This window comes from Melanostigma gelatinosum (genome assembly GCF_949748355.1).
Source record: "Melanostigma gelatinosum genome assembly, chromosome: 9".
In the NCBI taxonomy this organism is placed as follows: domain Eukaryota; kingdom Metazoa; phylum Chordata; class Actinopteri; order Perciformes; family Zoarcidae; genus Melanostigma; species Melanostigma gelatinosum.
This window is the reverse complement of record NC_136642.1, coordinates 5,076,414-5,099,803: the sequence shown is the minus strand read 5'-3', so window position 1 is coordinate 5,099,803 and position 23,390 is coordinate 5,076,414. Positions and strand designations below refer to the sequence as shown.

Here is a 23,390-nt window from a genome sequence, read left to right as displayed (position 1 = left end):
ATACATCAGCGACAAAAAAATACACCTGTGTTTTAGTCTCTTTATTCAGATTCATCAAAGCATCTTTATCTTCAAGCTTAATCAAAGAATGTGACACAACTATAAAATCTAGGACACATAAAAAAAGAAAACAGAGTTAAGGATATGTATGTCAGAGGAGCACATTAGAGATTCACAAACACTCATACAAGCCAGTTAATAACACAAGCATTAATGAAACAAGTACGAAAGCATTCCTCACACCTGAGTATACATTGCACCTTTAAACAGACAACGATCATGCATCAAGTTTGAAGAGGAGTGCAGCAGCCCGCGATAGCAGCCCTTGATGGTTCTGAACAAGTAAAATGTTTTTTGTGCCTTAAAGGCCCCGGAAACATATTTCCTCAATCAGCCTCTTACTGTGAGTGATGGGGTCCCACGTGGACACACTATGTTCTGCCAAAGTTGGGTCACTTCCAGTTATTTTAACTCTGTGTTTCTTTTCTTTGTGCTCTTTGCGCTGGTTTGAAATGGACGGGGCTTGGTTTGAATAATGTGATGTCACATAATTCCATGCACCAATCAAGATTTAGGAACAAGCCACGGTCCTGATTAGTTGAGGTTTTTTTTTTAAAGCTAAGCTTGTAATAAATAATACCTATAAATGATTGTTTTCAACCTTTAGTCAGAAGTGTTTAATGTCGCAGAGAAGTGCTAAAAGTGTTTTACGGGGCTTTAAACCAATCTATCTTAATATATTGGCTGGAATGTGTATTGCATCACCCACATGCACGTTTCCTCATGCACAGAGTGCAGATAAAGCCACTCATGAAAACCAAAGCATTAGAAGTGGTCAAACCCTCCAAAGGGAACCTTAAATAAAATGATTGCAGCATCTCAGGACTATCACCAAGATCATTCATTTAAAATGCTAAACATGCTTGATTTCCCCAGACATTAAAATAAAATCCCACTGTACCAAATTAGTGCAAACGTTTATCTTAAAAGTCCCACATGCCAGATATAATCTGAGCCTTAAGAACCCATGACGGCCCTCTCCTTTGCCCATGGGGCCCCGGCAGGGTGTCAACAATGGATCGTCCCTCCTGCACAAGCCTCACACTCCAGCGCCGCCGTGCGATAAGCCTTCCACACCACCGGGTCCTGCAGACACACCGTGCCACCGCCTCGCTTCTCCTCCGCCTTGTTCCGGTTTATGTCTCCCACGCACACCCAGCCTCCCCCGGCCCCGGCCTGCTTGGGGCTGACGGCCCACTTGGAGTGGTCCTGACTGGCCTTGAAGGTGAACGTCTGCCCCGGGTTGATGAGCGTGATGTCCAGGACCTTCCAGCCCAGCGAGCAGTCGGAGGGGAGGATGCCCGAGGAGCGAATCCAGAACTGGACCAGGAGGTCTGACCGGAGGCTGGGGGCCACCCAGGAGTGGTACAGGTCTGGTGAGGCAGAGAGGGGAGATGGATGGGAACATGTTTTTGTTATCTCTGTCTGTAAATTGTCTGCATTCTAGTAAAGTGCAGAGGGTGAATAATTATTACAATTTGGCCTATTTATACCTGCAAAGAAACTCAAAGGTGAGGCTGCAACAAGAAAACACCTTTTTATTGCTCTAAAGTCGTACCTTGGTCAAAAGAAGACCCTTTGGCAAAGCTGATGAACTTGGTGCCGTCCTTTGAGGTCAGAGTCACGCTGCGGTTGGATACAGGTTTCATACGTGGAAAGATGTGAGCAGACGGGTGTGTTTTCCCACAGACAGCAGCCAGTGCGGGCACCAGGGACGCCAAGGACTCGGGAACGTCGCAGTCGTACACATTGGGCTGATTGATCAGAAGCTGCTCTCCTGTTGGACAAAAAACAAATTCGATTTAAGGCAAACGCTGCTACCGGCGCCCCAGGATCACTGTATGGGTTCAGTGTAGTAAATGAGCAGCGTTGGCTTGCTGACATTGGTGCGGAGGCGTATCAATAACTTGCACTGCAACAGATAAGGATAATATAATTATAGATACAGTGAAAGGATTTGACTCTTTACTGTAATGAGAAAAATCCATGTATGCATCATTGGTGTTATTTTGTTGCATGTTATTTTTCTTCCTTTATGTACGTATACAATATGTAAATTGTTCCTTTATTGGCCTGTATTAAATAGTACACAACTGCTACACATACAACACGACACACTTAACTCTGATTCTAACACAAACACATTATGCACTTCAGCTTACTGTCTCTCAAGGAGCTCCATTGGGACTGCAACTGACAATTACTTTCATTATTGATTAAGCGCTCCATTCCTTTCTGCTTAACTGATTCACCACTTAGTCTACAACATGTCAGTAAATGGTGAAAAATGACCATCACAACATCTCGTAGTCCAAGGCGATGTCTTCAAACTTTAAAAATGACTTTTCATTTTGCGACACCATGGTTTGACATTTTTGTTTTGTAGTGAAATATCTTTCCAACTATCGTCCCCATGAGGGTTCATTGTAATAATGTCGGTAATCCATCGACTTTTCATCTCGCACCATCATGAGGTCACATTTTCCATGGATTCAATACTTTGGTTCGTAACCAAACATCTGCAAAACTGATGACAATCCCATCATTAATTAGCCAATGTTAGCATGCTAACACGCTACGCTAAGATGGCGAACGTGGTAAATATTATAACTGCTAACTGTCAGCACGTTAGCATCGTCACTGTGAGCATGTCAGCGCGCTGACGCAGCGTTAAGCCAAATTGAAGCCTCACAGAAGCGTGTCTTAAGCCTCTTGTTGCCTCGTAAATGACTTTTAATCAAACATTAAAATAGTTGTCGATTCAGTTTATATTAAATTGACTGTTCCATTAATCGGCTTTCTGTTTCAGCAATAACTCCATGCATGAAACATCAATAGTTGAGTTCATTTAAACATAAACAAGCATATATTTCTGACAACGTCTCCACAAATTGAATAACCTAGGTTATTTATGAACTCGTTACAGAAGTGTCCGATCTCAGTTTCCTCTCATTAATGTGCACTTTCAAGGTGCGCTAAAATGAAACGGGACACCTTCCTGTGCTTGACATCGCTGGGTGTCCTCGTTGGCCCGGACACACGCCTCACTCTGAGCATCCCAGAGACTCACGAGAGAGCCTCTGATGGAGCGACCGCATGCCGCAGAGTGAAGCCCAGCATCTCTATGGTAACACGCCTCAATCTAATAACATTACCCCGGGCACTGCCATAGCAACTGGGCGAACTTCTGAGTCAGTCAGCGCGGTGACATGGTGAGGAGACCAGTTTATGCTGATTATCTGGGATCTGCATGATCTTGTTGTAGTCGTGTCAAAAACCTGACAGGATTATGAAGTACTGGGGGGGACGAGACAATACCGACCGAAAAAATCCCTTTCAAGATGAGACCGCATGACAATTATTGATGGTTTCAGCCTTAGAAACAGCATTTACACCTTAATGGGAAACTAAGACTCACCTGAAACGTGCTGAAACCTGTTTTCACTCAGCAGCTCTTTAAGGCAGAGTAACATCAGGGAAACTCTGATAGATGTAATACATGTTATTATAGGTTTAATAGACTTTGTCTTCCCTGAAGAAGCGGCATTGCATTGGCAGGGGATTACACGATTGGCTGATATGATAACTTGTAATTTAAATCTAATTCCAGATAGACTAGACTAGATCCAAATGGAAGGAGTCTCTGTATTTATGTATGTCTGCCCTTCAATTTTCTGGACAACCGTTCATCCCATCGACTTCAGTCTTGGTGGGTGTCTTGGTCCGGACCCATGGAAGCGCAGTGTCGAGTGTGAAGTCGTTTGGATGAGCGGTTCTCAAGAAAGCTGATAGCATCAATACCTAACGGGCACAAAATAACCGCATTTTAGAAGCTACTGCTATTGTCTATTTAGCAAAATATTACCTTTTTTACCAATATAAATATGAGTTTTAAAAGGAATTCCTACTGAATTAAAGTATATTCATTCCCTCATATATAATAGCAGTCAGAAGGCAGGGAATGAATCGTTGCAATTGTGATCTAATACCTTCATCATGGTCATCTGTGTATTTTTATAACAGCTCTGTGCTGTACAGCCTCACTGCAGGACTCCAGTCTTACCGATGGTCTGGAAGCGGTCGAGCGGGTAGGTAACGCAGATAAAGTTTTGCCCGTTGACCACACCGGTGCTGGGGTAGTAATACTGTCCTGCCTGATGTACAGGAGGGAAGTGAGGCGTGCTGTGGACCAACCAGAAGCCCTGATTTTTATCCAGCAGGACAACACCTGAGGAAACAGAGATATGAAGACTGTCAGCAACAAGCATCAAGGTTTCCCCTCCAGATGGCGAGAGTCAAAACTAAATCAACTGTGCTCATTAAACTGTGCTCATTTGATCGAGTTGATCTCTAAAGAGAGGAGCTGAATATTCTGGTGACTATTCTTCATCAGTACCAGCTCATCTCTGTCACGTTGTCATTTCATACATGCTATGATAAAAATATAATTTACTTTTGGATACTTTCAGTCCGTAATTAGTTTGGCCTTAAACATGACTTGTGCCGTTTTAAAATCAACCACGTCTCTGAATTTCAGTAGCTTTGTTTTGGTATTTTTGGCGACTCTTATGAGTCTCTTTTACGTAAATAGGATTAACATTTGTTTTATATGTATTTCCATGTGTGGATATATGGAATACAAGGTGTATAATGAAGCTTGATTTATGAAATATTTTGTTTCATACAGTGTTGCAATAGACTTTGTATAAATTGTGTAAAATCAAAAATGACAAAGTACAAACTTGCACATATCTGTTGATTTTGAGTACAAAGCCAAATCTCCGGAAGCCTATCTGGGCTATGCAGGTACTGGAGCTGGACTGCTGTGGTGTTCACCTTTTGTGTGCCCCCCCTTGCTGTTGCCAAGCCATCCATTACCAACGTCCTCAGCTGGCTTCTGGTCATTGTAAAGGATGTACGCTACCTCTGTGTTCTGTGAAGAGGAGAGAGGTTCACTGAAATTAAAAACAGTGTTCTTGGGCACGTACCGCACACAAGAAACACACACACACACACACACACACACACACACTTTAACTGAAAACACAGTTAAGTTGATGTGATGCTGCTGAAACAACTATATTATCGTACCCACAGCTGTTCAGAGACAGTCAACAAGTAACTTTCAGTTCCCATTTCTTAATCTGATATAATATGTCAAGTTGTCATAGCAGACTTTTTTTTTTTTTTTTTTAAAGGCTTACTGCTGCATATTATTTTTGCATAGTATTTTTAGAAAATGAGAAGTCTGTAGTGAAACAGCAGAAGCAGGCAAAACTAAATAAAATCAGCTGATGTCTGGAAGATAGTGTGGACATTAAAGAAAAGGGCAAATAAATGTAATATTAATGCAGCAGGAAGATTTACAACCACTGTGGCAAAAGCTAATGAGGATTCAGATCGATCATCTGTATTTTTTAAGGATATAATTTGCATTTCAGGGTCCTGTCTGTCATAAAAAGAAAATCATGACTTTGAGATGGCCATTTCGCATGAATCATGCATGTATTTGAAACGTGAATAATCAGGAAATGAAAATTATAATAACTCTGTATCACATGTAGAAGGACGCTGACTTCCACCTGGGTGACTTCCCAGACAATTAACTCCAATTCTCTGTAAAACCAAACTGAGCTCACTACGTTTCGTTTCAGTATTTGTTCCACTTTTGTTACAGATGAAGAAGACACCTGGTGGGAACACACCTGTCCTTGTGAGTACAGTTGTCCGACTGTTCTGCCCAGAGCCCCCGTGGTGTCGTTCACTGTCTCCTTCCCTTTCGTCCATCCTTCACTCCCCCTTTCCAGCAGTAAATACATCTCACCCTGATGGGGAGATGTTTTATGTTCTTTAGGCAGCTTGTACATGTAGAACCTAACACAGAGAATGAGACAGTGAGTGCATCCGAGGAAGACATTTGGAAAGCTTTAAATGAGCTTCACACGACACTGGTTTGCAAAGTATTGTTTCAACTTCCTACGAGGCTTTCTTGAGTCACCTAACAGGGCTAAAAATAAACAAAGCATAAAGTGTATTTATAAAAGATGGCTTTGTCCAGGACTACTGTCAATGAATTACCAATCAACAGCATCTCCTTGGTCGTTGTAGCAGGTGATTGGTGAGGTATCGCCCCCTAGTGGCACACAGAAGATCAGCACTGACAGGAACAGAAGCATCTGAGAAGAAGAGACAGACTTATATTAATCATCACACATACATACATACATATACATATATATATATATATATATATATATATATACATATATATATATATATATACATATATATATATATATATACATATATACATATATATATATATATATATATATATATATATATATATATATATATATACATATATATATATATATACATATATATATATACATATATATATATATATATATATATATATATACATATATATATATATATACATATATATATATATATATATATATATATATATATATATATATATATATATATATATATACATATATATATATATACATATATATACACATATATATATATATATATATATATATATATATATATATATATATATATATCCACCATTTATGCATAAAATTGCTTTAGTGATTAAAGAATTCACAATTGTCTTAATGAAAGAGATGTTACAAAAGTAACAGCAGCTAAATGTAGGCTACTTAAAGTACCAAGTAAAGTAAAAGTACTCATCGTACACAATGACTCATTTCAGAATAATGAATCTATATCTTTTATTTGCATTATAATCATTGATGCAGTCATATGCAATCGCCACATTGATGTTGCAGCTGGTAAAAACAGAGTAATCTATTCCTATTGTATACACTACTGGGAGGCTTATTCTCAAATAATACATCTGGATTCATCTGTTTGTTTGTATTATGTATTGACAATGTAAAGTACCTAAAGATATATGAATGTAGTGGGGTAAAAAGTACAATATTTCCCCTTCGTTTGAAGTTGCATACAACGGAAATACTCAAAGTACAAATACCTCAAACACGTACAGTACGTTACTTGAGTAAACGCACTTCTACATTTCAACACAGGTTCCGTCAGGAAGGTTATTGGTTAACACAGTTAAAACCGATGCAAATGTAGTGAACGAAAGCTCAAATTGAACTTTAAACTATAAATCACAGTAGACGTTTTAGCCTAAAGTTACACCTAAAAGTAAAACTACACGTTGAGCTTATTGCTAACTGCTTATAACACTAAAGGAAGGTAAAGTGACATGTAAAGCTTCATTTAACCATTTAATACACACCTCTGGCTGAATGCGTGTTTCCTCAGTCATGTCCTCAACAGATTATAAACCTGATCTCGGCTTGAAGACGTGCTGTAGGTTCGTTCCTGAGCAAGTTTCATCTTCATCTACATCCTTGTTAAACTCATTTCTGGGACCACAACAGTAGGATGAGGAAGTGACGTCACGCAACCGGTGGCTTCTTCAACAACACTCACAAACGAAGACGTTTTTACGATAAAAAGTTTAAAATGTGCGAAACATCGACGGAAAAAACAATATGGTTGAACTCTTAGACGTTATATAAGAAGGTTACACTTAAATGCTCCGTAAACGTGTCGCTCGCGTCTTATCCTTCTTTAAGAGTTTTTGGTTTCAGTCAACTGACCAATGGCATCACTCGGTGGGCGGGGCTACACAGACAAATATGAATACAAATATATTAATGGCCAAGTATTTAAACACATAACATGGTATCTTTCAATGCACTCAGTGTACTTATACACACATTGAGATAACAGCTAGGAACAAGGACAACAGCTGGACACATTAAGTTAAAGGTTAAAGAATAGACAGTACTATTATTATGTAGACGAGTATCTGCAAAATAGGTACATAAATGTAAAGTGGACACAGCTAAATAAACATTTAAATAAATACAAAAATAGATAAATAAATAAAATAATTGAAGTCCTGACTGAGTGATATTAAAAGATAAATCGTAATGTTTTCATTTACCAAGAAGTAGCCTTCTTATAAATGCAACATATATAATATTAACATTATGAAATATAAGTTGATACGATATGATCTATAGGGGCAGGATAGCTCTTCTGTATCAATATCCAATACTTTATTAATTTAACCATTTTCACCCCTAAATGAGACATTTTCAGTGTTTTCTACCTTTGCATCGTCTTGGGTGGAAAAGCCTCTGAAACGATCCAGCTTGGAGAGACAGCAAACCTCTGCAGTTAAGTTAGAGTGTGAAGGTTTCACAGACATAAACACTCCTGAAACCACCACACTAGAGTGAACTCTCAGTCAGCCATCTTAAATTAAATTAATAACAGCAAACGCGTGTTGACTTGGTCAATACCGTTAAAATGATGCAGTATATTGACCCAACCTTGGTAGGCAGAGGTGTTGAACTCTTACCAGCTTAAAAGTGGAAATAGAATCTGGATAGTTGTTGTTTCTTCCTGTTTTAGTGTGGTTTATTTCTTCTTCTCCTCCTCTGTTCCTCTTCTTCGTTTGAAATGTTTATCTACCATTTGATCATTTGGAGCTTAGGCCGAGAAAACAGCTGGTTACTGAGAGAACAATGACTCTGTCACCAAGAACGGGAAATACATCATAACCTTTAACCTTTCATGTGAAGTCTAACCTTTTAGTTAGTCGATCTCCCCTATTGACTTATGATTAAACAAAAATACATTACCTTTAGAGACAATATTTGTGTGCTTCTAATCACTTACAATTCGTTTTCTCCTTTTAACATGGAGCTCAACCTGCAGTGTTGATCAAAACATCGCTATCACATATCACATAATTATGCTCTGTTTGAGGAAGTGACACAGCTTCCTCTCGTCACCTCTAACTTTACTGATGCAGGCCGACCAGGACTTCCTCAAAAACTTTTCCTCTGAGCTGAGAGGACGAAACACACATCGGAGGAGCTGGATCATCACATGCATGCAGCATTTACCTACATCAGGCCTTTAAAAACAAGCTGAGTAACTGTTCTAACAGCAGCAAATACTGTAAAGCGGCGTTACTGATGGTGAACTTCACAGTTAATACGATATTTATGAGTCAAACTGTCTTTGATTGAGTCCTCTAATAAATATTAATACTCCATAAAAACACATTAAATGTGTAATGACGTAACCTTCAATAAAAATGACAAAACTGAGGAAGTCCATTCATTCTGTGGAAAAAGGAACACCTTTATCTTTGCTGCATGAATGGAACAATACCACCTTGTGTCTATCGACATGAATGTTTTGATTCATGTTTTAAAGATTAGACACCATCCCAAGTTTATGGGAATGTGACTTGTGAGCAAGGGAACGATGATTCCTGATAAAAACAAACAAAAGAAGGTTTTACACGTCCTCGCTAGTGTCTCTGCTAAAATGTGTGCGATTACAGGCTTGTGTGTCTGAGAGGTAAAAATAATCATGAGGGGATCATTAGAGCGTGTTAAATCGGTTTCTCTCCTGACAACATCGGAGACAAGTTGAATAAATGGATCGAATGCAAATGGTTCAGATAAACATTTTGTTTATTTTCTGGAGGAGAATCATCCATTTACAGTCAAGCGCTGTGTGGCCTTGGAGCTATTATCTCCCGAACACCATCCCTGGTGTGTTTAATGTCTGCTGTACAAACAAGGAGAAACAATAGGGATCAGTAGACTGCCTCCTCCACATTAACAACGTTAACACGCACAAAATCATACAAGCACTCGTCACGTACACTCAATAAAATACAACATTTTGCGACATAAGAAAGCATATCTGCTGATCCTATTTACTAGGAAAGAATAGACTAACTGGCCGTAAACTTAACAATCTCATGGTTAACATCTCTTAAGTTGCATTAAAAGCTCTGTTGCGCAAACATTACTGTTTTTTGCACTGACCAACGCTATCAAGAGGGAAACAAATCCCCTGAAACAAAGCATCATCGGGGTCAGCGACAGAAAAACAACTTGTTTTAACAGCAAATAGACGAAAAACGCTACAATACTGCTCCCACTGTAGCCCCACGTGTTTTTTTGATTGTTTTCCATATCAGGTTTGCAGCATGCCCGGTAGTTCAGTCCTCTGCTCGTCCATGCGTCCCCCCTGGACCCTCAGGAGCAGGGAGAAGAAGTCCTCATCGTCCATGGGACCAGGAGCCCTGCTGCGCTGATCCTCCAGTCTGCCCTGGGCCTGCAGGTGCAAGGTAAGTGAGGAAATGAATGCCTGACATGATGCATTTCATGCAAACAACAAGTCCTAGTGTCATGGTAAAACCTTTAATCGGACTAGTTGTGATTGCTTACTTGTGTCGTGAGAATCATATTGTACAGATCTTCTTTGGGCACGGGGACGGGTGCTGGTGCAGGCGCGGGCCTTTTCACGAACGACAGCTGCTTGATGCTGCCTCTGAAACCTCTGGATTTCGGTTTCGGTGGACGAGACTTTTCGAGCTGCGCCCTCTGGTCATCCAGGCGGCGAGCCTGAGTGGTGGCCACCAGCTCGAAAAACTCCTCTTTCTGCAGTGAAGTCATGGAGGAAAACACGACTGCGGAGAATTGAGACAAAAGAGCTTTGATGGTCAGATGGAAGGTGACCTTAAGTGGTCTGTGGTCGCGGAGAGAAGTGGAAACACGCCGTTTCAAAACACTCTTGAGTCACCGAGTGCGGGGGCTTTCAGCTTGATCAACATGAGTCAGCATCATTGCACGGAAACAAATGCAACAGCTGCAGCAGTTTCATCACTATCACACTGAAAACAAAAGTAGAGCTTCACAAATAGTCCCCCCACCTCTGTTGGCCGGCTTGGAGGTGTTGGGCTCAGAGTGGCACCTCCTCCTCCTCATCCCACCCTCCAGCCGGAAGGAGCAGCGCTGGTCATTGAGCCGTCTCCCCTCCGTAAGGGTGCAGAGCAGCTCGTACAGGGCGTCCGGGAAGTCAGGAGTTAACCGGTGAGCCTGAGAAACAAAACACGGGTAAGTGGTAGAACACAAGAAGAAGAAAAAGAAAAAAGAGCGAGTGAGTGAGGGAGGAAAGGTTTTGTCAGTGAGTGGTACGGAATGTTTGTTGGCACAGCAGAAGAATTCACCCGACTCCTACGTACTCCCACATGCTCTGAAACCGACCTGTTGTTTTTCCACTACGAGATAGTTTCTCTCGTAGATTACATGTGCAAGCAGTAATCTCAGGGCATATGCCAAAGCTAAAGCTAAATAAGTCCACAAACCTTTTTTGGATCCTCTTCTTGGTGTGCTAGCCCTTCAGGTTGTTGCTCGGAGGAATTGAACCTCTTAATGTCCACTTGAGGGTCTTTTTGTGTCGCCTTTTCATCCTCTGTGTCACCGGCTTTCTCAGGTTTCCTACTAATCCTCATCATCTCATGTGTCTGCCCTCCACTCTCACCACCACCTCTGTTCTGTCCGTCCTTCTCTCCAGTCACAACAACCTCCCCCGTCTGGTCGTGCTCTGCGTTGGTTCGTTGCTTCTCCGCTCCGTCCTGCTCTTCAAAACACATTTCTTTTCTCGCTCTTTTCTCGTTCTGGTCCTCTCCTGTGTGTTCCGCTTCCTTTTTCAGAGCCGTCTCTGCGCCGCAGCTCTGCACGGCGACAAGTGAACCGCTCGCTGGCCCCCGTTCGGCGACGCTCTCGGCCATGTCTCCCTCCTCGGTGATGACGAGACGCTCCAGCAGCCCCTCCTCAGCCATTTCAACTTTGATCTCTGTGCGGGTCCGGTAATCCCCCTGTCAGCCTCTGACAAGAAGCCACACAGAAACAGGGTTTAGGTCAAATACTTGGCAGCACCCCATTGTTAACACTCAAAACATTACATTTCTCAACCCTGAAGTTACTCGGAATAGACATGAAAACTGCTAGAGAGCAGCATGTGGGTTTTTTTCCCTCCCTCTTGCAAAGAAATATATGAGAAACCAGTTTGGCAGGTTCTAACATGTTTTAGCCAGGAAATCCAAAAGTAAATCATATATTCCTCTTTGACTTACTGCGTGACAACAAAGGTGTGTGACAGCATGTTCGGAGATGACAACCGCTTGTCGCAGATTGATTTCTGTTGTATATTCTGCCTAAAGTTTCACCGTGATTCGTGTTGTTTTGCCACAAAGGTTGCCTCGTATACGATACAGAAGAAAAAAGTAAATTCATTCTTACCTTTATTTCTTAAACTTTGTCTCTTCAGAGCATCATTCCTCTAAGTCACCACAGATGGAGCAAAGCATTTTGGCTTGTCACTTGTCTTGATAATATCTTTCTAAAGAAGAAGAAGAAAAGCAGCAATGAAGATTTTCAGGTGTTGACGTGAGAAGCTCTTGCCCTTTCTGTCTGCCTTGCTACCGTCTCTCTTCTCTTCCTGTTCCTCTTACCACAGCCCACCCTTATTTATTCGGCCCGCATCTGACAAGCCATGCTATTGTGACATATGACTGTTAAAAAAGCAGAAGGAACCCTCATGGTGCACTTTGGTTCGTCTGCACATGGTCCAAAGAAAAGGTTTTCGTCCTTTGAGATGTATTTTGTTAAAAGCAGCTGCTGCTTTAACTGCTGCTCATTTGTTCATTACAGACCCGACTGCAACATGTTGAAACAGGCGCACAGTACTCTTCTGACACTGATGTGGTTTTGGCACACTTCCTGTTGACTTGCAAGCTAAAACGAGAAGTTAAGAGTCAGACAAGTGAGAGAAGTTGTCACGTTATATCCAGAGACATTAAAAAACAAATTATTATGTCGCTGTTAATGCGTGTAACTAGGATGACAATAGAGCACATAATCACCATTTTAATTAGTTTGATCTTATTCATATTGTTCCATGACACACACTCACAGTTCTACTTTGTGAGAATGCGGGGAGTGCATATGTTCTGTTGTGGGTACATTTAACCCAGCAGTGCTACTTCACTGTCGGCTGTGCAGCGTGTCGTTGACATGGCTTGTACCTTTTCCTGTCGATCGCTAGGGGATCCCTGCTCTGTGCTCCGATGCCCGTGTGTTGACTGTCTGTGAGCACAGTTTGGGCAGCAGTCGTCGCCACTGTGCGTCGCTGAAGATGTTGCAGCAGCAGCCTCTGACGGGAAACGGGCCCTCCAACGGCCGGGGACTCGGCGTGAGCGGCCACCCCGGGATGCATGCGCTTAACTCGGTTCATCAACCTTCCCAGCATCGGTCCGACGGGGGGGACTCGGGCCTCGAGGGCACAGAAAACGGACATGAAAACCGCAGAGATATTGGTGACATACTGCAGCAGATAATGACCATCACCGACCAAAGTTTGGACGAGGCACAAGCAAAGTTAGTATTAGCTTTGCTTTTTTTTTTTTATTTGCCTATCGACCCTGCAACGTTGTGTGTTTCCGCTTTGTCGACTAAGACTCGCATTGACAAAAAGTTTCGTGAACCTCAATCTTTTGTTTAGATTATTTAGCTAGCTGCTAACAAATTAGCAACGGGTTGCCAACGGAAACGAAGTGGTTTTGCTCTAACCTGTTCAGACTCATATGTCGTTATGTTAGCCTATGCTGATTGCTTCTCTGTTGTCATTTACTAACACCTAACGTTATGCATTTTGGCAGCGGTGGTCTCAAACCTACGTTATCGTTAGCCACAGTTAGCTTGCGTCAACCATGGCTAACTAGCTGAGGCTACAATGAGCAGCTAGCAGGCATTGAGCGCTAATGCAAACGTTAAATATGTAACGTTAGCTTCCTGCACATGTTAACACCCAATTATTTGGGAACCAAATTAAAATGCGACTGAATCTACTGACTGTCATTTACAGACATATTACCAGGGAACGGTTACCCTCTTAGCACTTAGCGAGCTTGTCAGAAGCTAACTAAATTAGCTTCTGGTTGGCCACTCACTTAATTTCTGTTTTTGTTTTGGTCAATTTGAATATCGACACTCTACCGCATTCTCACAGTTAACGTTAGACTGTTGTGCTAATTTTAGCTACAAGTCACGCTCTTTTTCTTTCTGCACAGGAAACATGCCCTCAACTGTCACCGAATGAAACCTGCGTTATTCAGCGTCCTGTGCGAGATCAAGGAAAAAACCGGTAACGTTGTTTTCAGATCATTTTGATGTTATCTGTGTCAACCATCATGCATTCAAAATGTGAACCCGCCTTTGCTGCGTTTTTGATGTGCAGTGGGGTTTGTTGCCGCGTTATTAGAATGTGTTGACAGTGTGTCACCAGAAACCAATACAATCATACAGTATACACACTGCATACCAGGAATATGACTCCGGTTGTCAGTAACTCAATGTCAGGACCAAATGTACAGGGACATGGACGTCTTTATGTTAAACACTATATGGTGTAAAAATAGAGACAAACGACAGCAGCTGGTCAAAGAGACAATGCCTGCATGGCAAACAATACATGTTGCAGGCTGCTTGATGAGAGTACAGTACTGGCAACAGTTTATGTTACAGACAAATAGAGGGTGGTGAGTAATGCTGCTAGATATGTTCATGTATGATTTAAAAGAGTATTTGATTTTATCCTTTGTTGGATAAGGCAAGCAGTTTTTTTTCTTTTCTTTTTTAAATAAATACTTTTTAAAAATCCTGCAAAGACGCTGTAAAGGTTGCTTTCAGTCCAGCAAAATTGCATTGCACTCAGCCCCCCAACAGGATGATCTGATGTGGGTAATAGATAACTACTGAGCAGATTGATTACTGTAAACAGGATGTGAGAGTGATGCACATAATGAGGTGATGGCACATTATTACTAAGTAATGACTACCACACTTCCAAACACTGTGTTGGTGTTTCTATTGGCTGACCCTGTGAACTTATGAGTCAACTCTGACCTACGAGTTGCACCAAAACAAGGAATGCGTGCATGAATTCAGCAGTTGCATAGGCTTCAGTTGATGCGAATGCAAGAAGTATGATACGACTGTACTTTAAAGCAACATTAACACACATTCATACAGTCTGCTGTTGGTTCTTCACCCACAAAAGCCAATTGACATTTGTCTCATCGACAGGCCTGTCAATGAGGAACGCCCAGGAGGACGAGTCCCAGGATCCTCAGCTGGTGCGATTGGATAACATGCTGTTAGCGGAGGGTGTGGCGGGGCCCGAGAAGGGTGGTGGGGCTGCCGCTGCGGTGTCTGCTGCCACCAGCTCGGGAGGGCTGTCACCCGACAGCTCGCTCGAACACTCCGACTACAAAAGCAAGTTGAGCCAGATTCGCGGTATCTACCACACTGAGCTGGAGAAGTATGAGCAGGTACCGTGTCGCAACAGGAGACGAGCGCTGACACTGTCCGTACATGCTTGCTTGTACTAAAACTGCTCGCCAGAAGCATAGTCCAATGGCATGTTGGGTCTAGGGTGCAGTCACATAACTTTTCTTCACCGGGGAATACACGACTGTCTTTATCTTGCTAATCAAAACACACCAGGTATAGGCTCCATATAGGCTATATAGGTATAGGCTGTATAGGGTTCCGCTGCTTTGTGGATCTACCACACCTTTAGTAATGATGCTTATGCATGCTACATGCTTACTGACAAGAATAGCAATACTAAGCTGCCAGTTTTCTGAATGTTTTCTCGTGACATTTCATTTTCTTCTCTACTAAAACAAAAAAAAAGAAAAGATTCAGAACAGGCGTTTCTAAATAACATCAAACTAACATGAAATAATACACACAGCTTCATTGCTTTGCGCATTTCTGTCCTTCACTATTCGTCATTTCATGTGCCCCCCCCCCCCACACCACCCCACCCCCCCACCTAGGCATGCACGGAGTTCACCACCCATGTGATGAACCTGCTGAGGGAGCAGTCGCGCACGCGGCCCGTGACTCCGCGGGAGATTGAGCGCATGGTGGGCATCATCCACCGCAAGTTCAGCACCATCCAGACCCAGCTGAAGCAGAGCACTTGTGAGGCAGTCATGATCCTCAGGTCCCGCTTCCTCGATGCCAGGTAGTGTGTGCGGTTGTTGTTGTTTTTGTTGAAAGGAATACTGAACTGGAAGTCTTTTGAGTAGGCTTGCACTGTGGCATTGACCAGGTTGCACCTTTCCCCTTTTTGGAGGACAGTAGCTGTAGTCAGCTTGGATTCTCAACAATTATTATGGTTTTAAATAGTAAATGAGTGCAAACAATCTAACGTGACAAACTTTTTTTGTTGAAATACTAATTCCCCTTTTTCGAAATGAATATCAACTCAGTTTGTACCTTTTTATTCACATTTAAGTAGAATATATTAACTGTTGATGAGCATATTTAACCAACAGTAGCCATTTAAACCTGTGTGCGAATGGGACCTTTGACCACATCTTAAAACGAACAATTTTTTATCACAGTTGCTTTTTTCCAATACTTATCACCTGTTTGTGTCTCATCAGGCGCAAAAGGCGCAACTTCAGCAAGCAGGCCACAGAGGGCCTGAATGAGTATTTCTACTCCCACCTGTCCAACCCTTACCCCAGTGAAGAAGCCAAAGAGGATCTCGCCAAACTGTGTGGAATCACCGTCTCTCAGGTAAACCACTCACTGTACTTTTAGCAACCGGCAGCTTTGGGAAGATTGAGGTTTTTTTTTTTTTTTGTTCTGACAACATCTAAGAAGAACATTCAATGTTCCTAAAGCTGTTTCGTCGAGGTTTAAAGTCGGTGAAAGCAGCAGGTTTTCTGCTCTCAAGCTTAAAGACGCTGCTTTTGCTGTATATGTGTTGGATTTAATGTTCAGGGTTGATCAATCATTCTCCAGCGTGTTCACTGAGCCTGGTATTGTCTTTCTCCGCTTCCAGGTGTGCAACTGGTTTGGCAACAAAAGAATCCGCTACAAGAAAAACATTGGCAAGTTCCAAGAGGAGGCCAACCTTTATGCCATGAAGACGGCCTTGGTGGTCAGACCGGGCGACGACTCCCCGCACACTCCCAACTCCACAGGTACCAAAAGACGAGCACAGCCACAGTGTGCAACCTGCTCGCCTCGAGGCAGTTCCGCCCTTCTTCTCACTCATTTTAGTCCACGTCCCGGGAACTTGTCAGTCGTATGTCTGAGCTGAACACAATGCATAACCCGAGGCTGAGGAAAAAGGGGACGATGCCTGACTCTGTCGGGCATTGAGGAAGCAACAAAGACAATTTGTAATGCCCGTTTTTGGTCTTTGTCTTTGAACCTGTCTTTGAACTGTTGCACAATTACGTTTGCACTGGTTTTTACAGCATTGTTCTTGAGTAACTTACAAGCCTCACTCTTCCTGCTATAGCTCAGTTTGCTACTGACTTTGATTAGCTGGCGAGCTAGTGTATGACTCGTAATGTGACAGCTGAGACAGTAAGATGCTGATTATAATGCAGAGCATTTTAATTCCTTTTTTTTGTTTTTGCACATTGTTGGTCTTTGTTCCCTATTGAAAGACATCCTGACTCTTCACATTTGAAGGCAATATAGTACACAATATAAAATTCATTATACTTTAATAGCATGTTCATAGTGCTGCTCCAAAATAACTGAAACTGACTGAGGTTGCTCTTGTTTTTGTCTTTCTTAAGGATCTGGGTCTTTCGCTCTGTCCGGGTCAGCTGACCTGTTCCTCGGGGTTCCGCCTGTGAACGGCGAGCAGTCTGCTTACCAAGTTGGAGTGCAGGTACTTTAAAGCACTCATGAAGTAGTGACACACATATTTACGTAACGATGGCCGGTGACTCAAATTCAGTGGCACGTCGCTATTTTCCGAGCCGCTGTCCTGTTTGTTGTCGCTGCGTCGAGGCTTTCGTCATCGAGAAGTAGACGTGGTTTCCTCTCTTAACCCGTTGCCCACTCTTTTTTTTTTGCATTTTTCAAAATTATGAAATTCCTTACCCAGCTCTCAGGTCCTGTCAATTCCAATAAGCACTTGATATGTAACATAACTTTGACAATGCAACACCAGTCGTGAGGTTTATAGTGGTGGATTGCCTATCTCAAATGAGTTTTTAGACTTTTGGAATTTATTTCCACACGTGAACTGTGATGGTAAATGTGAGATCAATCCAAAACATCTTGAGATTGCGTAGAATAGTTGGCAGTAATGTGACGCACGTGCAGTTGACACAAGTCACAACTTGTTTATCTTTCGATTTCTCAGTCTAATGGGAACTGGCAGGGTCGAAACTCGCCCCCGCCCGGCGCCTCGCCCCACAGCGACCACTCGGAAACATCTGACTGAAGGCCCCGCCCACTGGCACAGAACGACAGCGACGGAAAGATTGACGACGGAAAAGACGAGAAGAATGATATCACACTTCCCACTTGGCTGCAGTTGTTTTTGTACGTTGTTTGTTTGGTTTGACTATTTTAAATGTAAGTTGTGTTTTTCGTCTTGTCTCACCGCTCAGCGTGGGTCATTAGTATGTTTAGCTGAATGCACGGATGCTAGAGTGAAAGTGTGTTTGTGTGTTGTGTGCATGCATGCAGGTGTGGTTTTATTATCAGGAGGGTTTGTTTTCCACTAATTTTGAAATGTTACTGATGTGTGTTGGGAGGGGGAGGGACGGGGACAGCATTATTATTGTTTTTAGCACGCTATCATTATTATTATTAATATTATTGCTGTTATTATTAATGCTACAACTATTTTCATTTTAACAGCTCAGAAAGAGAGAATGCATTCAGTGAATGAGAGGGGAATAGAGAAAAATCCAAAGATTTTGTGCGTTTGTTTCTCTGTTTTGTTAGTTTTTTTGTTAGTTTTGTTTTTCTACCGGGCTGATGTGTCCCTGTAAAATGGATGAGGTGTGTGTGTGTGAGTGTGAGTCCATATCAGTGGTTTGAATGAGTATATCAACAGTGCAGTCTTTTTTCTGTACAGTGAAACACCTGTATTCTCTCTACCTCTTTTACAATAAAGACTCTGTATTCACAACTAGATGGTGATCGCTCCAGATTTGTGTAACCGGTCAAAAGGCTTGAAGTGTATAAACGAGCATTGAAGTGTTGGTTCACCATAGTTACACAACTTTACCTCCCAATAGTTTTGGAGTGTTTGCCTGCCCCCCCCCCCCCCCCCCCCCTCAATACAATGGAGGTGACTGGAATTTGATTTCTGATGCTGGATAAGCCACAGCTCTCGTTGTGAACTGTTTTCTCTGTAAGTACCTTTTATATTGAAGAGGTAAACGATGAAAACTGGACAGCATGTGATTGTATTTGTATTGGTGCAAGGTTGAACTATAAAGTGGGGAAACTGCCCAAAAGACTTTATGGTTTAAGTTATATTATTGACTTTAAATGTGTTGGATAATTTGCACCACTAAAGCACAACATGTCATCCGGGAGACTGTATGATTATCTGATCTTCTCACCCTGTTGGATGGAGCGGTTCTGTGTGAAAATGTAGCTTCACCTTTCATTTGAACATGTAGTTAGTATGGTGAATATTCCTTAAATCACTTTTTATTTAATTAGTTTATTTGACAAGATAGTGATGCACATAAAGAACTGTGTATGAGCCCAAGATAGCCAAAAAGGAGAATTTGTTGTCCCTGGCTAGCACCTTCAATAATAAGATAAACCGACAAATCAAATGCACACCATATACTAAATATACACAGCGTCATAGCAAGCCGATATTACACATGGCAGTAAGTTCAAATTCAAACTGATTGTGTTTCCTTCCTGGAACTGGAAACGTATAATAATACCACTTTTTTTCAAGAGTAGATGTGTGTTATCGTGTGGAGTAGCTGCAGGATTCATGTGCTCCAGCTATAATGCAATCGAGGCTGTTAATTAATCGACATCCTCAAAGGACCCCTGAGGGCCCACGAGGGCCCCCGAGGCCTCAGACCACTTGTTCAAAAAGCTGCCACGTGTGCGTCGCCACCGTCTCTCGGCTTTCCCACGGTCGCCTGGCGACATCAAAGGGTTTCCACGGGCAAATGTCGAACAACTGCTGCGCTGCTAAACGGGGCGCCAGCACGAGACAGATGCCCAAAAGGCACGCGTGGTCTATTGTGACACGGAGGTGTCAATGCAAAGAGGTTAACCTGTTGCACCTTCACCCTGCGGACCGACTAACAAATGCAAAGGCGTGAAGTGAAAACGGCAAGGTGTCAGCACATGCCGCAAGTGAGCGCGGAGTTCAGAAAGAAAGACGGAAAATAACCTCTCAAAATGGATGTTGGTGAGCAGAATAATCAATGATTTTTTGGCAAAATAATACGTAGTCTATAATTGCTCAAGTTGGCACCAGATATGTCAACATGGACAGAAGATGTCACCGGTTGTGGTGCATTAATAAGCAGCTGAAGAGATGGATTTAAGTGCCGACTTATTCACCTCATGTGGTACACAAATGCTTTTTACGTAGTCTCAGGGGCGCCGCTGAACTGCATCCAAGTAATCGACCCAATAACTGATATCAACACTTTTTTGTTTTGTTCGCTATTTTCCACCTTTGTGTATTGTTTTCAAATGCAAAAAGCTATGCTCAAAGTGACAGCATGGCGAGCTTAGTGTTGGCTGTTCCATGTATGCATTCGAAAGAAAACTAATTGTGACTTTTGTTTTCAAAACTCAAATTTAATATTTTCTTTTAATTTTACGCATGGCTTTTTACGCACGACGTTACGCGTAATATGCAAAATGTCATACTTTGTGTCTTGTGTTTTAAGCACACGTTGATTTTTTTTGTTGCATCAAGGTGAAATAGATGCCTCTAATCAGGGATGTGGAAGATAAGTCAATTTAATTGAACCGGGAATAAAATAAAACGGTGACATGGAGGAGCTGAGGGGAGGGGGTGGTCGGCTGCTGTGGGTGGGTGAGACTGTAAAATGTGGTGGTAGGAGGAGGAGGAGTCTGATGGACCGACTTGGAGGAGGTAAAAGAAGCAGCCCGGGACACCAGCCACATTGCCATCAGTTGCTCACTGTGAAGGAGATAAGGACAGACCGACTGGACCTCTGTCTACAATGAAACTGTTACAGCAACCAGAGGATGCAACAAACGAAAGAAAGGTACAAATAATTCTCAATGCATGTTCTAACTTGTGTTTGTTAGAGTATAGATAACAACTGCTATATTGATGGCTTGGATATTGAGATGGCTGAAAGTGTCCCAGACAAAAACCTTAAAGCTGGGAAGAACATTTTTCAATCAAAGTCAATTTGATTTCATTTTCCACTGCGTCATACCCACAACATTTGAATCCCTTTCTTTCTAGTTCATGAAATCTCAGGTGGAGAAACGTCGAAGGGAGAGGATGAACCACAGTCTGGAGTGTCTGAGGACAATGTTGCTTCAAGAGCCACAACAACTGGTAAAAAAAAACCTTTGAGTGCACTTGTATGTAGGGAAAAGAAATGACATTTAATTTTGCTTTCAGTTTTACAAACATGTATTGAAACTCATTGTATGACTCTAAAACATGTTATAACACATACTGTACTCTTCTCAATCCCTAAACATGATATCATGTTATCCAGAGACATTTAAACATTTCCATACGTGAAGATAAAGAATGTTTAGAACAGTGAAATTATTATACCATGATGCACCATTCAGGCCTCTTGCTGCCAGCAGACTCCATTAGCTCACAGTGATGTTTTCATGCAGGGTGGGACTCAGCACAGAGTGGAGAAAGCTGAGATCCTCGAGCACACAGTCCTCTTCCTGCAAAAAACTGCCAAAAGAGACGAGACGAGAGCTTCTTCTGCTGCTTCTTCTTTGTCTTCTTCTTCTTCTGATGGTGGTGGTGATGAGGGTGGAGGTCAGAAACACTCTTTCGAAGACGGCCTCTCCACCTGCCTGCAGACAGCTGCTCAGTTCCTGGGACCTGAGGGGAAAGGCCTGTGGCTCGGAGCAGCACTGGATGCGTCTCTTGCCGCTCGCTTTTCCCACTCCGACCGTGCAGGTGTTCAGAGAAGAACCGAAGGAGCCCGTTCGTCCTCCAGCTCTCTGCCTCACACGAAGTCCAGTCTTCGGGTGCTGAGGCAAAAGTCCAAGCACAGACCGCGCGCACCTGACTTCAGCGTCGCTCATCCGTACCGGCTTCCAGTCCAGCAGGGGTTTCCCACGATTCCCCAACAGGCTCAGATACAAAATCTGCTTGAGATGAGACAAGCGAGCAAACAGAGCCCGGCCCAGAGCAGCCCGGTCAGCCAGACTTTGTGGAGGCCCTGGCCCTGATCAGCAGGCCGTGACCTCTGAAACTGAACATTTGATGACTCGAACAACTGTTTAACATTCACTGGGGCAAACTGTACTCTTCCTGAATGAATATGTGCATTGCATCCTTGCAAAAAATGGCCTCTGGACTTTTGATAACTGATAACGGTGTTGGTGTTCAACCACAACCTCAAAGCCTAAATAATGTATTTTGTAATTGTATTTGTATGTGTGATGGGCTGGACTCACTACTCTTGTTTAATGCCTTTGAACGAGCGCAGACAGTGGACAGCCATCTATCCCGCTGACGGCACAGGGACTCTCCCAAACCGGGGACACACGTGAGCTGGATCACGGTGTCCAGCTGGGACTGCTGGCTGTGCTTAAGAGCAAGTGAAGAGGTGAGTATCCTCTGAAGCGTCTCTCTCCTCCTTCATGTACTGCTCTCTGCTGTCACGATTCGAAGATACTGAAGTGGATAATGATTGAGTGTCCATCCATCACATTTCCAGGTGGGACCTCAGGGTTGGAGGCTGGGTGAGCCCCACGCAGCCCCTCACATTCACCTGTGTGCCACGATGTCTGCTGGCATCAATGACACCTGCGGCTCTGTGAATAACATGTATTCCCTTTAAATATATATATTGTCTGTTTTGCACACTAATTTATTCTGGATGTCTCCCTATGGTGAGAAGTGTTCTTCTTTTATTTTTATTGATAAAATAAAGACCTTTCTTAAAATGGAAAAAAAGCATCGTATTCAATTATTTATTTATTTTCATTGCAAGCAGCAGGCCTTCTTTTATTTGCGCTGACCTTGACAGCTCTTTTTAGCTGCAGTGGGAGGTGTGAAGCGTGGCCTCCTGCAGAGCTACATCCTCCAGGTGTGAAGTCTGGCCATGAGGCGAAAGAGTTCAGCAGCTTTCACTTCAAAGACATCAAAGATAGCCCTGCTCACACACTCACTTTGAATGCCTTTTGGGATTAAACCAATACATTAAAAAAAGACAATAAAAGATAATATAGCCTGGAGCAGTCTGTGCAAGGTTTACCACTTTTGTTTTCAAAAAGAAGCAAATTACATCATCCAGATTTAGCTTCAGTTTACAGCCCTGACGCAGTGATACACGTTATGTTCTTCAAGAAGTCTGACCAAACTTGTTCTGTTTCTGAAAAAATACCTTG

At 42.5% G+C, this 23,390-nt stretch overlaps 4 protein-coding genes across 5 annotated transcripts; 2 read left to right on the top strand and 2 right to left on the bottom strand.

Moving 5' to 3' along the window:
• Positions 1–26: 26 nt before the first annotated feature.
• On the bottom strand, positions 27–7,482 carry dnase2 (deoxyribonuclease II, lysosomal). The gene is made up of 7 exons (XM_079275342.1): positions 7,349–7,482; positions 6,139–6,236; positions 5,766–5,934; positions 4,897–4,993; positions 4,124–4,288; positions 1,619–1,837; positions 27–1,433 (listed from the first exon to the last, which is right to left on the bottom strand). Exons 1-7 carry the CDS (start codon positions 7,376–7,378, stop codon positions 1,069–1,071), a joined length of 1,143 nt encoding a protein of 380 aa, XP_079131468.1. The 5' UTR covers positions 7,379–7,482; the 3' UTR covers positions 27–1,068.
• Positions 7,483–9,596: 2,114 nt separating this feature from the next.
• Positions 9,597–13,040, bottom strand: gpsm3 (G protein signaling modulator 3). 2 transcript variants are annotated; one of them, XM_079275344.1, is made up of 6 exons: positions 13,022–13,040; positions 12,237–12,336; positions 11,300–11,822; positions 10,865–11,030; positions 10,380–10,621; positions 9,597–10,266 (listed from the first exon to the last, which is right to left on the bottom strand). In XM_079275344.1, exons 3-6 carry the CDS (start codon positions 11,774–11,776, stop codon positions 10,126–10,128), a joined length of 1,026 nt encoding a protein of 341 aa, XP_079131470.1. In that variant the 5' UTR covers positions 11,777–11,822; positions 12,237–12,336; positions 13,022–13,040; the 3' UTR covers positions 9,597–10,125. The 2 variants fall into 2 exon arrangements, with proteins under 2 accessions (XP_079131470.1, XP_079131469.1); XM_079275343.1 differs by lacking the exon at positions 13,022–13,040 and adding an exon at positions 12,910–12,958.
• Positions 12,995–18,963, top strand: pbx2 (pre-B-cell leukemia homeobox 2). Its single transcript, XM_079275341.1, has 8 exons — positions 12,995–13,373; positions 14,066–14,139; positions 15,081–15,325; positions 15,839–16,029; positions 16,454–16,589; positions 16,858–16,999; positions 17,609–17,703; positions 18,184–18,963. The coding sequence occupies exons 1-8, from the start codon at positions 13,132–13,134 to the stop codon at positions 18,262–18,264; spliced, it is 1,206 nt and encodes a 401-aa protein (XP_079131467.1). The 5' UTR covers positions 12,995–13,131; the 3' UTR covers positions 18,265–18,963.
• Positions 18,964–20,816: 1,853 nt separating this feature from the next.
• LOC306782670 (uncharacterized protein) lies at positions 20,817–22,226 on the top strand (the record flags this gene model as incomplete). The annotated part of the gene is made up of 4 exons (XM_079276114.1): positions 20,817–20,855; positions 21,262–21,354; positions 21,654–21,743; positions 21,801–22,226. 4 exons carry the CDS (start codon positions 20,817–20,819, stop codon positions 22,224–22,226), a joined length of 648 nt encoding a protein of 215 aa, XP_079132240.1.
• Positions 22,227–23,390: the final 1,164 nt, after the last annotated feature.

What these genes read in the sequence shown, in the direction of transcription:
- dnase2 (XM_079275342.1), bottom strand. Translation starts at nt 7,378, where the DNA reads ATGACTGAGGAAACACGCATTCAGCCAGAG. An exon ending in AAACACGCATTCAGCCAGAG is followed by an intron (nt 6,237 to 7,348) that starts GTGTGTATTAAA and finishes TCTTCTTCTCAG; the next exon opens with ATGCTTCTGTTCCTGTCAGT. An exon ending in CAAGGGGGGGCACACAAAAG is followed by an intron (nt 4,289 to 4,896) that starts GTGAACACCACA and finishes CTGTTTCCTCAG; the next exon opens with GTGTTGTCCTGCTGGATAAA.
- gpsm3 (XM_079275344.1), bottom strand. Translation starts at nt 11,776, where the DNA reads ATGGCTGAGGAGGGGCTGCTGGAGCGTCTCGTCATCACCGAGGAGGGA. An exon ending in AAGAAGAGGATCCAAAAAAG is followed by an intron (nt 11,031 to 11,299) that starts GTTTGTGGACTT and finishes TTTGTTTCTCAG; the next exon opens with GCTCACCGGTTAACTCCTGA. An exon ending in CTCCAAGCCGGCCAACAGAG is followed by an intron (nt 10,622 to 10,864) that starts GTGGGGGGACTA and finishes AATTCTCCGCAG; the next exon opens with TCGTGTTTTCCTCCATGACT.
- pbx2 (XM_079275341.1), top strand. Translation starts at nt 13,132, where the DNA reads ATGTTGCAGCAGCAGCCTCTGACGGGAAACGGGCCCTCCAACGGCCGG. An exon ending in AGCTGGAGAAGTATGAGCAG is followed by an intron (nt 15,326 to 15,838) that starts GTACCGTGTCGC and finishes CCCCCCACCTAG; the next exon opens with GCATGCACGGAGTTCACCAC. An exon ending in GTGGAATCACCGTCTCTCAG is followed by an intron (nt 16,590 to 16,857) that starts GTAAACCACTCA and finishes CTCCGCTTCCAG; the next exon opens with GTGTGCAACTGGTTTGGCAA.